At 37.0% G+C, this 13,280-nt stretch overlaps 1 protein-coding gene across 2 annotated transcripts; it reads right to left on the minus strand.

Annotated features, from left to right (window-relative positions):
- Positions 1 to 207: 207 nt before the first annotated feature.
- Positions 208 to 13,118, minus strand: LOC127441357 (splicing factor 3A subunit 2-like). 2 transcript variants are annotated; one of them, XM_051698684.1, is made up of 9 exons: positions 13,035 to 13,118; positions 12,146 to 12,375; positions 12,009 to 12,055; positions 11,812 to 11,921; positions 6,585 to 6,634; positions 6,251 to 6,391; positions 5,353 to 5,421; positions 3,462 to 3,687; positions 208 to 233 (listed from the first exon to the last, which is right to left on the minus strand). In XM_051698684.1, exons 2-9 carry the CDS (start codon positions 12,341 to 12,343, stop codon positions 223 to 225), a joined length of 852 nt encoding a protein of 283 aa, XP_051554644.1. In that variant the 5' UTR covers positions 12,344 to 12,375; positions 13,035 to 13,118; the 3' UTR covers positions 208 to 222. The 2 variants fall into 2 exon arrangements, with proteins under 2 accessions (XP_051554644.1, XP_051554642.1); XM_051698682.1 differs by lacking the exon at positions 208 to 233 and having other exon boundaries at positions 3,139 to 3,687.
- Positions 13,119 to 13,280: the final 162 nt, after the last annotated feature.

Genomic DNA, 13,280 nt, shown 5'->3' on the forward strand with positions numbered 1-13,280 from the left:
AGTCACCTCTGAATTGATGCTCTCAGCCGGAGATCTCTTTATGGGACACACTGTTCTGGTGGGTCGCTGATGATGACGATGAAGGCAAATCAAAGAGAGCAATTCAGGAGAGAGTTTCCAGGAGCCTCAGACACCGAGCCCTTCCAGACCCGAAACTTCTAAAGAAAAGAGAGACGAACTTCAGCCAGCGCAGGGGACGAGGAAGACGAGACACAGATGAGACTAAAGACAGACTGAAGAGGACAAAAGAGAAAGAGATGAAAGTCCAAAAGAAAGTAGAGGAAGAGAAAGAAGAAGAGAAAGACAAGGTGGAGAAACCAAAGAAGGCAGTAAAGGAGAGAAAACACAAATCCATTAAAAAACAATTGGAGCTGTGATGTAATGACTGCAAGGATGTAAAAGTTAGAAACGTGTGTGTGAAGGTTTATGGCTTGAGAAGGTCAGATGGAGTTGCACATGCCTGAGAAGAACTATTACTGGTTGAATCGCATGAAGAAATGACAACGGCATATTTCACTCCCAAATCAACAGATGAAAAATAAAAAAGTATGCATGAAGAAAATGAAGCCTATTTTATAACCAAATTCAGTATAACAAAATAGTACATTGGTGTACACTTTTAATATATATATATATATATATATGAGTATGCATAAATATGTGCTTTAATTATCAAGAAAATATAATGTTATAATGTAACAATCAACCGTCCTAAAAAACAGGCTTTATTTTCTTCATGCAAAATATTTCCGATTTCTTTCTTTTGATTTAGGAGTAAAATATGACCTGGACATCTTGTTTCTTAACCCTCAAGTTCTGTTCGGTCATTTTTGACCGATTTGAATTTTTGTCCGAACTGTTTATCGGAGAGGTATATAACATTTTGTGACTTTCCCTCTTCCATTAAAAAAAGATTCCATTTAGTTTGTGGTTTTCTAAAGAATAACACTTGTACTGTTTGCAGTCAAATTTGACCGAAAAAATTTTAAGTATATATATATTTTTTTAAACACTTCTTGTTATAAAAACAGATTCCATGCAAAACAAAAATAGCTAAACTTTAAAATAATTGATTTTTTTTTATTTTTATGTATAATTATAATAAATATATATCCAAATGCATAACTTGTGATAATATCTAGAAATAAAGAGACCAAGCAACAATAAGTGGAACACTGAGGCCACCTATAGGCTATACTTGTCATTGCTATACAATTGCCATGTTTTTCCAGAAGATGCCCCTGATGCATACACACATCAGCCTTTTCATTAAAGAGCATCTATTATGGTTTTTCAAATATGACCTTTCATGTAGTGTGTTATATAGCTGTTTGTGAATGTAAATAAGTCTGCAAAGTGCACGACAAATGGAGTTATTGACTCCCAAAAGAACCGATTCTGAACACCTGAAACGAGTCGTTAGTAATTCCAGACTTACTTCCTGTACTAACCTACGTAATTTGGTAACAAAAACCCCACCTCTGGTCTTCATTGGCTGCTCGCGAACAGCTTTGACCCGCCCTCAAACACTACACTAACCGGTAGACCAATCACAACAGACTGGGACATCTGACCAATCAGAGCAGAGTATGCTCTCTGAAAGGAGGAGTTTAGAATGAATCCTTTAGAACGGATCATTGAACGAGTCGTTTTTGACACTGGGAAAAAAAGGTAAAGCTGCAATTTAAATTATGAGCAAATTAAAGTGTTTTTTCTGTTAAATCTATTGTATGAGACCTTTAAAACTAAATTAGGCACGTTTAAAAACCATAATAGGTGCACTTTTATTATTCAAGTTTGTTTTTTTAACAAGTGAATTTGCTTGTTTTACTTAAATATTGAATAGTGTAATTTACATTTGAGCTCACTGAGGTCTAAAACAACAAAAGTTCACCAAAATGCAAATACACGTGACAGTAACTATGCAAGAACTTAAGAGTTTTGACACACAAAATGCGTCAATAAATGTGTTAATATGTATTGGTGTTTCACGAAGACTGTTCTGGTCAATTTTGAGCAATGGACAGTACAAGTGTTAGCCCAGTATGAACAGAACCTGATGGTTAAAGACTCACTCTCATATATCTTGACTTCTCTCAGGTCAGGTTATGATAAACTGTACAACTTGGTCTGAATTATTTTATTTTATTTATTTGAGTCATTGGATGTTTAGAAGGGTTTCACGAGTTGTTTGTAAAATTATTTAAATAATTAAATAACGTAAGATAAATAATGCGGGTACTCCTCATTTTGATGAATGGGTTACAATAGCAATTCCGTTCAAAATATTTATTTTGAAAATGTTTGAGCTTGCAAACCAAAGTTATATTCTGTCAAATAAAAAATACGTTAAATACTGTATCGAGGCTGTTTTGATGTTTTCTGACTACAGGCTCTTCATTTGTTCTACTAACAAGATTTACTGCACTACTATAAAGTATGAACAAATCGGCAGTTTTTGCAATGCAAACACTTTATAGACTAAACACTTAATAGGACTAAAAACGGTTCAAGGAACAAAACTCTGTGATTGCGCGCTGTCGCTTTTTTGTTGCGCATGAGAAATAATCAAACGGCAAACGTAAGCGAAAGGAAACGGCTCTACACGGATCATTCAGCACGGCTCAATGGACAGATCAGCGCAGAGACGTGCATTTACACTGGACCGGTCTCAAGCGCTCAGCCATGCAGATCATCATAAACAGAGCTTCGAAAAGCGCGGGCTAGGTCGCAGATTCAGCTTTGATTATTTGGTCGCCTATGCCTAAATCCGCCACTTTGTCAGAGTATTTTAATTCGGCGCCCCCTTGCTGTGGCATTGCAATAATTACTTTGCAAGAACAAATCTACAAATTAGAAAATTCATTACCCAATTAGCACTCTTGCCACCTGTGACCTCATTATACAGCACACCCTACATGACTTGCGTTTTGTGCATAGCGGGATGATGAGTAAACATGCTACTAAGATGGACAGAAAACACGGACAAGTTCTTGAAAAGGAAAACTATCGACAATGGTTATGTGGAATAGAGGTGTGCTGTAAAAAAGGTTGGGAAACACTGATTTATAATCTAAACATGAGCAGACATTAAACCACTGCATTCAAACAAAATAGGCATGAAAAATCGACCACAAAGACGTTTTTCTTTCTTTTAATAATAAAAAACATAAGATCAGTTGAACATTGGTTGGGCTGTTTTGCCTTGAGACGTAGAAAACCTCTCTGTGGTGCCAGACACATATGCATACCCTACAAAGACGAATCAATTCTTTAAACGGTCATATTCATTTATAGGATGTTCAAAATCACAACATATTGAGCCTTTAATACATGAAGGAAATGCTGGTTTACAAACATATGTCCACGGGCACTGTACAAAACCATTTACAGAGACGCTCATGGATGTTCAGTTATTCAGTTACTGGGGAGGGGGGGTCTCATGTGTGGGGGGAGGGCACCTGGAGGGGGCATTTGTGGGGGCATCTGAGGCAGGACAGGGGCACCGGGAGGCAAAGGTGGCATTCCTGGCATGCCTCCGGGTGGTGGGGGTGGCATGGAGTTGCTGGGTGGGCGTGGCCCGAGTCCAGTGATGAGTGACGGTGGGCGTTTGACACCCACTGATGCTGCTTGACCAGTTGGAGCGGGCAGAGATTTCTCCATCTTAAAGTGAAACTGCAGAAAGAACTGGAAAACAAAGAGAAATACAATACTGACATGTGACCTGATGCTCGTCATACACGGGGGAATCTCACAAAAACATATTTCACCCCAAAAATAAATTAATGAAACATCATTTTTACATTGCAAAAAAATATTTGCTTACCAAGAATCTTTTTTCTTGTTTTCCAGTAAAAATATTTTATATAATAAAACATTCTTAAAGTAAGATCAATTTACTTGAGAGGCAAAATTACAAGATATTTTGTCTCATTTTCAGAGAAATCGAACAAAAATTTTGTAATGTAAAAAAAATGCATAACAAAAATTAAATACTAAAAAAAAAAGGATTCAAAAGGAAAACACGTTTATTTTTCTTACCCCACCGGCAATTTTATTTTCCAGTAAAAAAAGACAAAAATATTCAGTAAGAAAATGGTTTTTTTCCGTGTAAGACCCTTTCATTATCAATTTTTTGCATTGTGACATTATTTTTATGGCAATTAACATTTTTCCATTCATTCAATTCCCCCAACAAAATCACTTACATTACTGTAATGCGAAAGAAGCAAAGATATTATTCAAATATTACATCATTGTAGTATTACTTATATTGCTCTGAGAATCTAATAAGAATTAAAGCTGCAAGCAGCAATGCGGATTCCTCCTCAAAACTGCAAATTATGTAAAAATTGACATGGTAGAGACATGTACTTCACATGTACACAACATTTCATTAATATGTTATTAAACATTGCAAGAGTCTTCATATGAACTGGTGATTGAATCAAAGTATCGGTTTTATGTGTTAGCGATAAATAATAGTAAACTGTAATTCTGTCATCTTTTGACATATCAAGGTGAAATTTTGCACAGTACTGCAGAGTGATGTCATCTTGAAGTCTGTTAGGTTGGAAAAACGTTAGTCAAAATGGCATTTGATTTTTTGGACATATGGATATTGAGACAATGTGGACATTTACATAAATGCGCACCTTTCAGCCATTTTGTATTGTATTCATTTTTGCTACGTAACAAATTGAAAGACATGTATCCTACACATACATACCGGGTTTCAAGTCAATTGGAGCTATGGTTCAGGAGGAGTAGGTTTGTGTAGCTTTGGACAAATTTGTATTGTACAGGAAAATCCATCATGGTGGACTTTAAGGGTTCTAGAGGCTTTTTTGTTCCTCATGAGAAATTAGGCACATACACCAGGTTTCAGAAATGTTGGACTTATGGGGTGGAAATGGCATCACTTTGAAAATGGACAAATGGCCTGTAGCGCCACCTATAGGCTCACGTGGGCCATTTTTGGTGTGCTAGTTACTCGTGGCCTGTAGTATAAATGTGCCAAATTTCAAAACTTTTTACCAAGAAGATCTTGAGTTATTGGACAATTTAGAGCTACAGGAATAATAATAAGAAGAAGAATACTAACAAAAACAATAGGTTTCCTCCTACTGGAGGAATCCTAATTACCTTTGAGAATAATGGGAATTACTTATTTTTTAAAGAGTAATTCATGCATTATAGTAATGAGAATTTGGGCTGATATGTTAGCATGAAAATAACACGAAAATCTTATTGGTCTAAAAGGGAGACTTCAGTGTCTTTTTGCAATATATAATTTCAAATGTTTTACCCTTTTGATTTGTGGAATGGTCAACCAGACATTCATTTTCTCACCTGTTTTGTTTCTCTGTTCCAATGACTCCAAAATCTAGTCTCTCCTTTATCAATTTCTCGACTGGGGACCTGAAAACATAAGACACAATGAGAGGTATACACGAAAAACCCTAAACTAAAATCCAAACTAGCTAGTTTCATATTTAAATCACACATTTTGTTGCACGTTCTCGGCACTGCTGTTCGTCCCAGTTATTCAAAAACTACAAAAGGAGCCCATAAGACTAAATAACAGATGAAAACAATGACATTACATATTAATCCTTACTAACTTTAACCGAGAAGCTGATTAATTGACAGGTGGCTTTTTTCCTCCCCAATTTGGAATACCCAATTCCCACTACTTAGTAGGTCCTCGTGGTGGCGCGGTTACTCACCTCAATCCGGGTGGCGGAGGACATGTCTCAGTTGCCTCCGCTTCTGAGACCGTCAATCCGTGCATCTTATCACGTGACTCGTTGTACATGACACTGCGGAGACTCACAGCATGTGGAGGCTCATGCTACTCTCCATGATCCACACACAACTTACCACACGCCCCACTGAGAGCGAGAACCACTAATCGTGACCACGAGGAGGTTACCCCATGTGACTCTACCCTCCCTAGCAACCGGGCCAATTTGGTTGCTTAGGAGACCTGGCTGGAGTCACTCAGCACACCCTGGATTCGAACTCATGACTCCAGGGTTGATAGTCAGCGTCAGTACTCGCTGAGCTACCCAGGCCCCCGACAGGTGGCTTTTTTAACAAACGTCATTTTATTTTTCTTTCATAACTCAATTCTTTGGGAATTATGAATGCATCTGGCTACACCTTCCCAACTTATTCTAGCAAACTAACATGCCCAGATTAATGGATCTTCACATCGGAGGTATTTAACCCACACGGTGAGACAGACCTTGAATGAGATGGTTTCATACGGCTCAGCTGCAAACAGCAAGTACTGCCAGCGGCGATCGGGAGGTTCAATTCTCTGCTCGTATGCCGACATGAAGCGATGCCGCGGCCCGATGCCTTCCGCTATCTCTGGATAGTCAATCTGAATGGCAGGCACAGAGTTTAGGATGAAAATGAAATCATGCATATCAGAATTCAATAGAAAATTATTAACTTTACAAAGAGAACAAGCTGAACTAGCTGGATTTCTGAGCGGAGTGTAAACATAGAACAAGTGTTCTACTTGTGATGCTGAAACATTCCCAATAAAGCTTGAGAAAAACTACTGAACTTACCTGGAATAGCAGACTTTGCTGTCCAGTCTCTGGATCCCTTTGTTTTGTTACTACGGGTAAGAAAATTGTATTTAGCATAATTTCTTAATGGTGTAATGATTCTTTGTCTATAAATACAATCCAAAATATAGCTGCAAGCAGCAATGCGGATTCCTCCTCAAAACTGCAAATTATGTAAAAATTGACATGGTAGAGACATGTACTTCACATGTACACAACATTTCATTGATATGTTATTAAACATTGCAAGAGTCTTCATATGAACTGGTGATTGAATCAAAGTATCGGTTTTATGTGTTAGCGATAAACAATAGTAAACTGTAATTCTGTCATCTTTTGACATATCAAGGTGAAATTTTACACAGTACTTCAGAGTGATGTCATCTTGAAGTCTGTTGGGTTGGAAAAACGTTAGTCAAAATGGCATTAGATTTTTTGGACATATGGATACTGAGACAATGTGGACATTTACACAAATGCACACCTTTCAGCCATTTTGTATTGGATTCATTTTTGCTAAATATCAAATTGAAAGACATGTATCCCACACATACATACTGAGTTTCAAGTCAACTGGAGCTATGGTTCAGGAGGAGTAGATTTGTGTAGTTTTGGACAAATTTGTATTGTACAGGAAAATCCATCATGGTGGACTTTATGGGTTCTAGAGGCTTTTTTGTTCCTCATGAGAAATGAGGCACATACACCAGGTTTCAGAAATGTTGGACTTATGGGGTGGAAATGGCATCACTTTGAAAATTCACAAATTGGGGCGTGGCCTGTAGCGCCACCTATAGGCTCACGTGGGCCATTTTTGGTGTGGTAGTTACTCGTGGCCTGTAGTATAAATGTGCCAAATTTCAAAACTTTTTACCAAGAAGATCTTGAGTTATTGGGCAATTTAGAGCTACAGGAATAATAAGAAGAAGAATACTAACAAAAACAATAGATTTCCTCCTACCGGAGGAATCTTAACAAGTCAATCTAAAAAATATATGAGTCACATTTCACCCTAACATTAATAAAAAATATATAATATTTTGTATATATACACTGTACATATAAATAATCCCATATATAATATACTGTATATATAGTAATACATTGACTTTAACCTCCGGGCCACAGGGGGGTGCTGAACTTAAATATATTTTATGGTATTATTCAACAACCACTTTCTTGATCTGCACAAAATGTGTTGTTTTAAAGCTTAGACTCTTATCTTTACAATGTATATAGCTGAACTGACCAATTCCAAATTATGATTTTAGATTTTGACAAATTAAAACCCATTTGTATAATTCGCAAATCTGTGATCACTACAATTATATTTAGAACCAGTAAAAAGATCCCATCGCCATGTTATATATCTGTGGAAAGGTCTTGATTAGTGGAATACAACGAGCAAATTTGTTTCACTCAGAGAGCAAACTACAGTGAGTATTAGCATGTGAAGTCCACATGTATAGTAAACAGATAAACAGAATTTCACATTTTGGTTAATTCCTTCATATAAAATAAACATGAGAGAAAATGGAATATCACAACTTTAGAGTAGATGATTCTGAAACAAACAAGCCCACATTCAACATAATGATGCGTAGATCCTGAAATATTACACGAACTGTCGTGTCATGACGAGCTATGGTGACCCAATGCACATTTTACAGAGAGGTGGACTGAGGTGCCCAGGTGATTTGGTTTCATATTTAGGTACTTGGTTTATATACGTTTAATTATTTTTACATTTTTTAGATGTTTGCATTGACAGTTTTCCAGTTTTGGAGAGGTTTTTGGACACTTAAATACAACTGATCCAATGTATTTCTTGAATGCACTACAAGTCGCTTTGGATAAAAGTATCTGCCAAATGCATAAATGTAAATGCAAACTTAAGAGTAAAGAAAGGCCAACATGAGTTCCAAATGCTCTAACTTTTGAATCCTTTGTAGTATAAACAAGACTTTTTCTAGGTACACTTGACATGTTGGTGAAAAACACACACAAAAAATCTGACTTTGCTTATTTGCATCCTAAGATATAAACAAAAAGGAAAAATAACAATTGGGACAACTACTATTCGGTGAGTTTACTCAGCAGTGTCTAAAATTGAAAATCTCAGAACTGTCTAAATCTTTTTCTATCAAATAAATCCATGTAATTAACCCAACTTATTTTTTTCTTCAAGTTATGAGCATTTATTTTCAGTTTGCGCTTTAGAAGGGAAACCTTTTAGAAGTGCCTTTGGGGTTTAAGTGGTTAAATTGAATGCATCAACAAATGCTTAGAGCAATTAAAAACATTACGCATACTTTACAATTATAAATATTATTTTGCATGACTGTAATCGAATTTGGAGAAAAATGTACTTTACTAACTACGTTTCCATCCAAGGTTTTTTTTTTTTTTTTTGCGATAAAAAGTGTAGCGCATCAAAAAGTTTACCGATATAGCTGATGGAAACGCAAATTATCGCTAAAAGTGTCGACATAATATTTTTCCATTAAACTCTAGCGCATAAACTTATGTTGATACTTCAAATGTTGTGAAAAACTGGTTTGGAAACACTTTTGTTGAGAAAATTGGCATTAACACAAAAATATAGTGTCACATGACAGAAATTACCCCAATCTTTACCCTGTGTTAAACATAACGACAAGATATACATCCTTGAAAGCCAATTTATTATACGTGAAGCATTACTCGCACTGTTCTGGATTGATCTTAATGGCATACCTGCACAGATGCTGCAAACACATCTGCGTCATGACACTTCCAGGAGTGCCAACACATATCTCGTATCATGCACCGGTCATCGACAAGTGCAAGGAGAACAAATGAATGGCCACTGTTTGTGATTAATCGTGGTAGACATCCATTTATTTATTAAAGTTGCTTTTTCACACCATTCAAAATTATAGACGGCAGTCATGGAATTAACCCACAATACAAAAAAACATCATTTCTGTGCACAAAGATGTTTTAAAATAAAAATAAATACACAATACTGGAGAAAAGCTTCAGTGTGCTTATTTGGAACACTAACAGCCCAATTCTATAAAATTATTGTTTAGCTTACTTTTGAAAAAATGCAGCTAAAATTCCCTGTATTAAATTAAATTACCAAACTAATAAATTATACTGTTAGTTCGATCTACTTACTTTTTTTTTTTACACAAACATAAATGAGCCTTACCCTGTTTTGTAGACGAAAAAAGTCATCTGAATAACATTCTCAGAATGTTCTAGACTTTTTTCAAGACTATGAACTATCAGAACTATAGTTCGGTAAAGCTGAAATCATATTCCCAGATCAATAACTCATAAGCGAAACATTGTTAAAACACACACGATGCCGTAGTAAGGTAGATAACGAACTACAACCTAATTTTCATCAAACCAAGCCGTCCTGTGAGCTGGACAAATAACACATCAAGAGAAGAGCCATCAAAACTAGTTCACTCATTTAATATGGACAGATGTTTCATGTGGCGCACATTTTACAGCACAGCTTTTTTTAATCCTAAATAAAATTCCCCAAAATTATGCAAAAGCTAATTTTTCCAAAGTAAGTGTTGTAGTATAACCAACAGGAGACCACTGATGTGTAACGTGATTTTGATGGTACTACACTGTATAATAGTGAAGTTATTGAATATTTTTGTAGTATCACTTTTCGGTGTTGCACTTTTTAGTCGGTCCCTGCGCACTCGTCTCACAGCCGGCTGCACGTAGAGACCAATGTTATCTGTCCAGCTCGGAGGACGGCTCAGATTGATGAAAATGAGGTTGTAGCTCGTTGTCTACCTTACTACGGTTGGAAAGAGGCATCGTGTGTGTTTTAACAACGTTTTGCTTATGAGTTATTGATCCGGGAAGTTCGAATCTGTGAATATATTTCCAACTTTACTGAACTCAGAACTATTTGTCCAATGCTGAGTTCACTTTCAGAAAACCAGCTTTTTTTTTTTTTTTCACCCAATTTGGAACTTTTAAGTCCTCATGGTCGTGTAGTGATTCGCCTCAATCCGGGTGGCGGAAGATGAATCCCAGTTGCCTCCGCGTCTGAGACCATCAACCCTTGCATCTTATCACGTGGCTTGTTGAGCACGTTGCCACGGAGACATAACGTGTGTGGAGGCTTCACGCCATCCACCGCGGCATCCGCGCTCAACTCACCACGAACCACATTATAGCGACCACGAGGAGGTTACCCCATGTGACTCTACCCTCCCTAGCATCCGGGCCAATTTGGTTGCTTAGGAGACCTGGCTGGAGTCACTCAACACGCCCTGGGATTCGAACTAGCGAGCTAGCGACCTCTAGGGGTGGTAGCCAGCGTCTTTTACCACTGAGCTACCCAGGCCCCCAGAAAACCAGCTTTTGAACATTTTAAAGCTTTTAAATATTTTAAATCTAACCCTCTTTACCTCAGATTGCATTTGCTGAACTTCTTCATAAATGTAAATTGCATTATGATGCTAAAATTAATTTTAGATGACAATCAAGTTCAGTTGGTCGTTAAAAGTTACTGGAGAAATATGCGAGACCTAATGCAGTTGTGATGGCGATGCTTTAGATCAGATGATTGTTTAAAATATCCTGTTGAATATCAGGAATGTATCATATGTAAATCCTGATATTACTTGATATCAGGGTTTACATATGATATAACCCTTATACTAAGACCAAAAGTTTCCTCCACTACTTGGTGCAGGTTGCCAGCTTGAACAGGGCCATGATGATTTGCTTTCGGGTCGTAACCGGTGGCAACCTGCGATAGATGCAACATCTGGATCGATATTACAGTCCTATCAGTAGGGCAACAGCTCCCTTCTGATTGCATTTATTTGTGAAATTAAAATGACAGTAAGCTGGCTAATTTCAATGAATTGTCTCAATACTCTCCCCATTTTACCAAAACTTCGGAGGAAAAAAATTAGGGACATCTGGGAGGCGAATTAGTGATAAACACACATTTCTGAATGGAAACGGCTTATGGGCAGATTTCTTATGCGATAAACCAAAACTTATGCCACAAAGTGTTTAAGCATGATGTCATCACACACACCATTTTTATCGATAAAAGGCCATTTGAATCGAAACAAGCAGAGGACGGCAAATTTCCCAAAAAAAAATTTTTTATGCTTTTTCACTTTGTCAATAACAAAATAGTGCGGAAAGTGAATGGAAACTAGGTTACTGTCATTAAGCCATTGTCACATACCTTTATAACCCGGTCGGCCAATCTTGACAAATTTCTTCACTTCAACCTTCACTTTCTCTGGAGCCGGTTGTGCTGGAGCATCCTTCGCCTCTTTTGCGGCTCGTCTCGCTCTGAAGTAGAGGAATACAGATAAGACATTCAAGCACTTAAATTTAACACCATCCTCCTGACAAATTCATATTTGTTAAGCCACTTACAGGTTAGTCTGGTGCTTTTTGCCCTGTGTGTGCGCTAGATAACTTCCCTAGAAGAGAAAAAGCCATAAACACAATGAGAAATCACATTAAAGCATTTATGTTCATAAAGTTCATTAATTTTTCTCAAAGCTTCACACCTCGTTATTGTGAAGTGTGAGACACAGTTTACACTCATATGAGCCCAAATGGTTTTTCATGAAGTATGGATCTTTATTGATGTCTATAGTCTCTAAGGCGAGCTGTCGCAGTCGCTCACGCCGGTCTCGGTTGCTCTCGGACGAAGAGGCGACGCCACCGCTGCCCGTTTTCCCTCCAGCTCTGTGCTGGAAATCCATGATGATAGATCCTGACCCTCACACTGCAGATCCTGGAATCATCAGAGAGGGAAAACACATTGAAAGAGCATAATAGAGAAAACATGGTTTTCTTGCTCTTTTTAATTAAAGAGTTTTAATGAAAGCTGCAGAAATTATATATAGAAGTCAGTGCAATGACGTCACTAATAGGAGGTCATTTACAATTAAACAACTCCTCCAACTGTACTTTAGTTTATAAATGTATAGGCCACAGAGGGGGTGGAAATTGGTCATGAAAAACTTATTATAAGAGGACCTCAGGGGCAAATGTTACATGCAAAAGCCCCTTTAAGGTACACTGTAGAAAAAACATGCCACTTTTTAATGCACTGATACTGGTGTTTTATTGACCATCTGTATAATTGTGCCATTTTCATAAGGCCTATCTGTGTTTAAATGGGACATTAATTTTCTAAATATTTCGAAGATTAAATAAAAACCATTAAACTATTAACTTCACTTCCCAATATAATGAAATATTAAAGTTCCTTTGTCGAAAGCATCGAGTTGATTCAGATTCAAAGCTTCGCTTTCAATGAACAGAATAATTACACAAACAAAAGCTCACTGAACTACCCGAGTTAAACTTAGTGGAATGCATTACATCTGTAATATAAAAGTACAATTAAATCGTACTTTGCTCTGGAAATTAATGTAAAAACATGTTTACCCAAACGTCCTGATCACGCTGACGATGCTACTGCTACTCCAGTGTGCGCATGCGCGAGTGACGCACTTCCTGCTCCTCTTGTTTTCACACGAGCAACTTTATTGGTATAAAGTTGATAACAAAATACAGCACTCAAACTGAAACAAAATAAATAAATAAATAAAATTATTTAATTGTTGATACTGATATTGTATGTGGTTTTTAAACACGTATTTTATTTGTTCAAAAAGAAAAAGAGATTTAAAG

The sequence above is a fragment of the Myxocyprinus asiaticus genome, chromosome 5 (assembly GCF_019703515.2).
Source record: "Myxocyprinus asiaticus isolate MX2 ecotype Aquarium Trade chromosome 5, UBuf_Myxa_2, whole genome shotgun sequence".
Taxonomy (NCBI): domain Eukaryota; kingdom Metazoa; phylum Chordata; class Actinopteri; order Cypriniformes; family Catostomidae; genus Myxocyprinus; species Myxocyprinus asiaticus.

Bases quoted from the DNA above. Each gene is read 5' to 3' on its own strand.
- LOC127441357 (XM_051698682.1), bottom strand. From the start codon at position 12,343: ATGGATTTCCAGCACAGAGCTGGAGGGAAAACGGGCAGCGGTGGCGTC. The intron at 11,922-12,008 runs GTAAGTGGCTTA...CCTCTACTTCAG, and splicing joins AAAAAGCACCAGACTAACCT to AGCGAGACGAGCCGCAAAAG. The intron at 6,392-6,584 runs GTAAGTTCAGTA...CCTGCCATTCAG, and splicing joins AGCAAAGTCTGCTATTCCAG to ATTGACTATCCAGAGATAGC.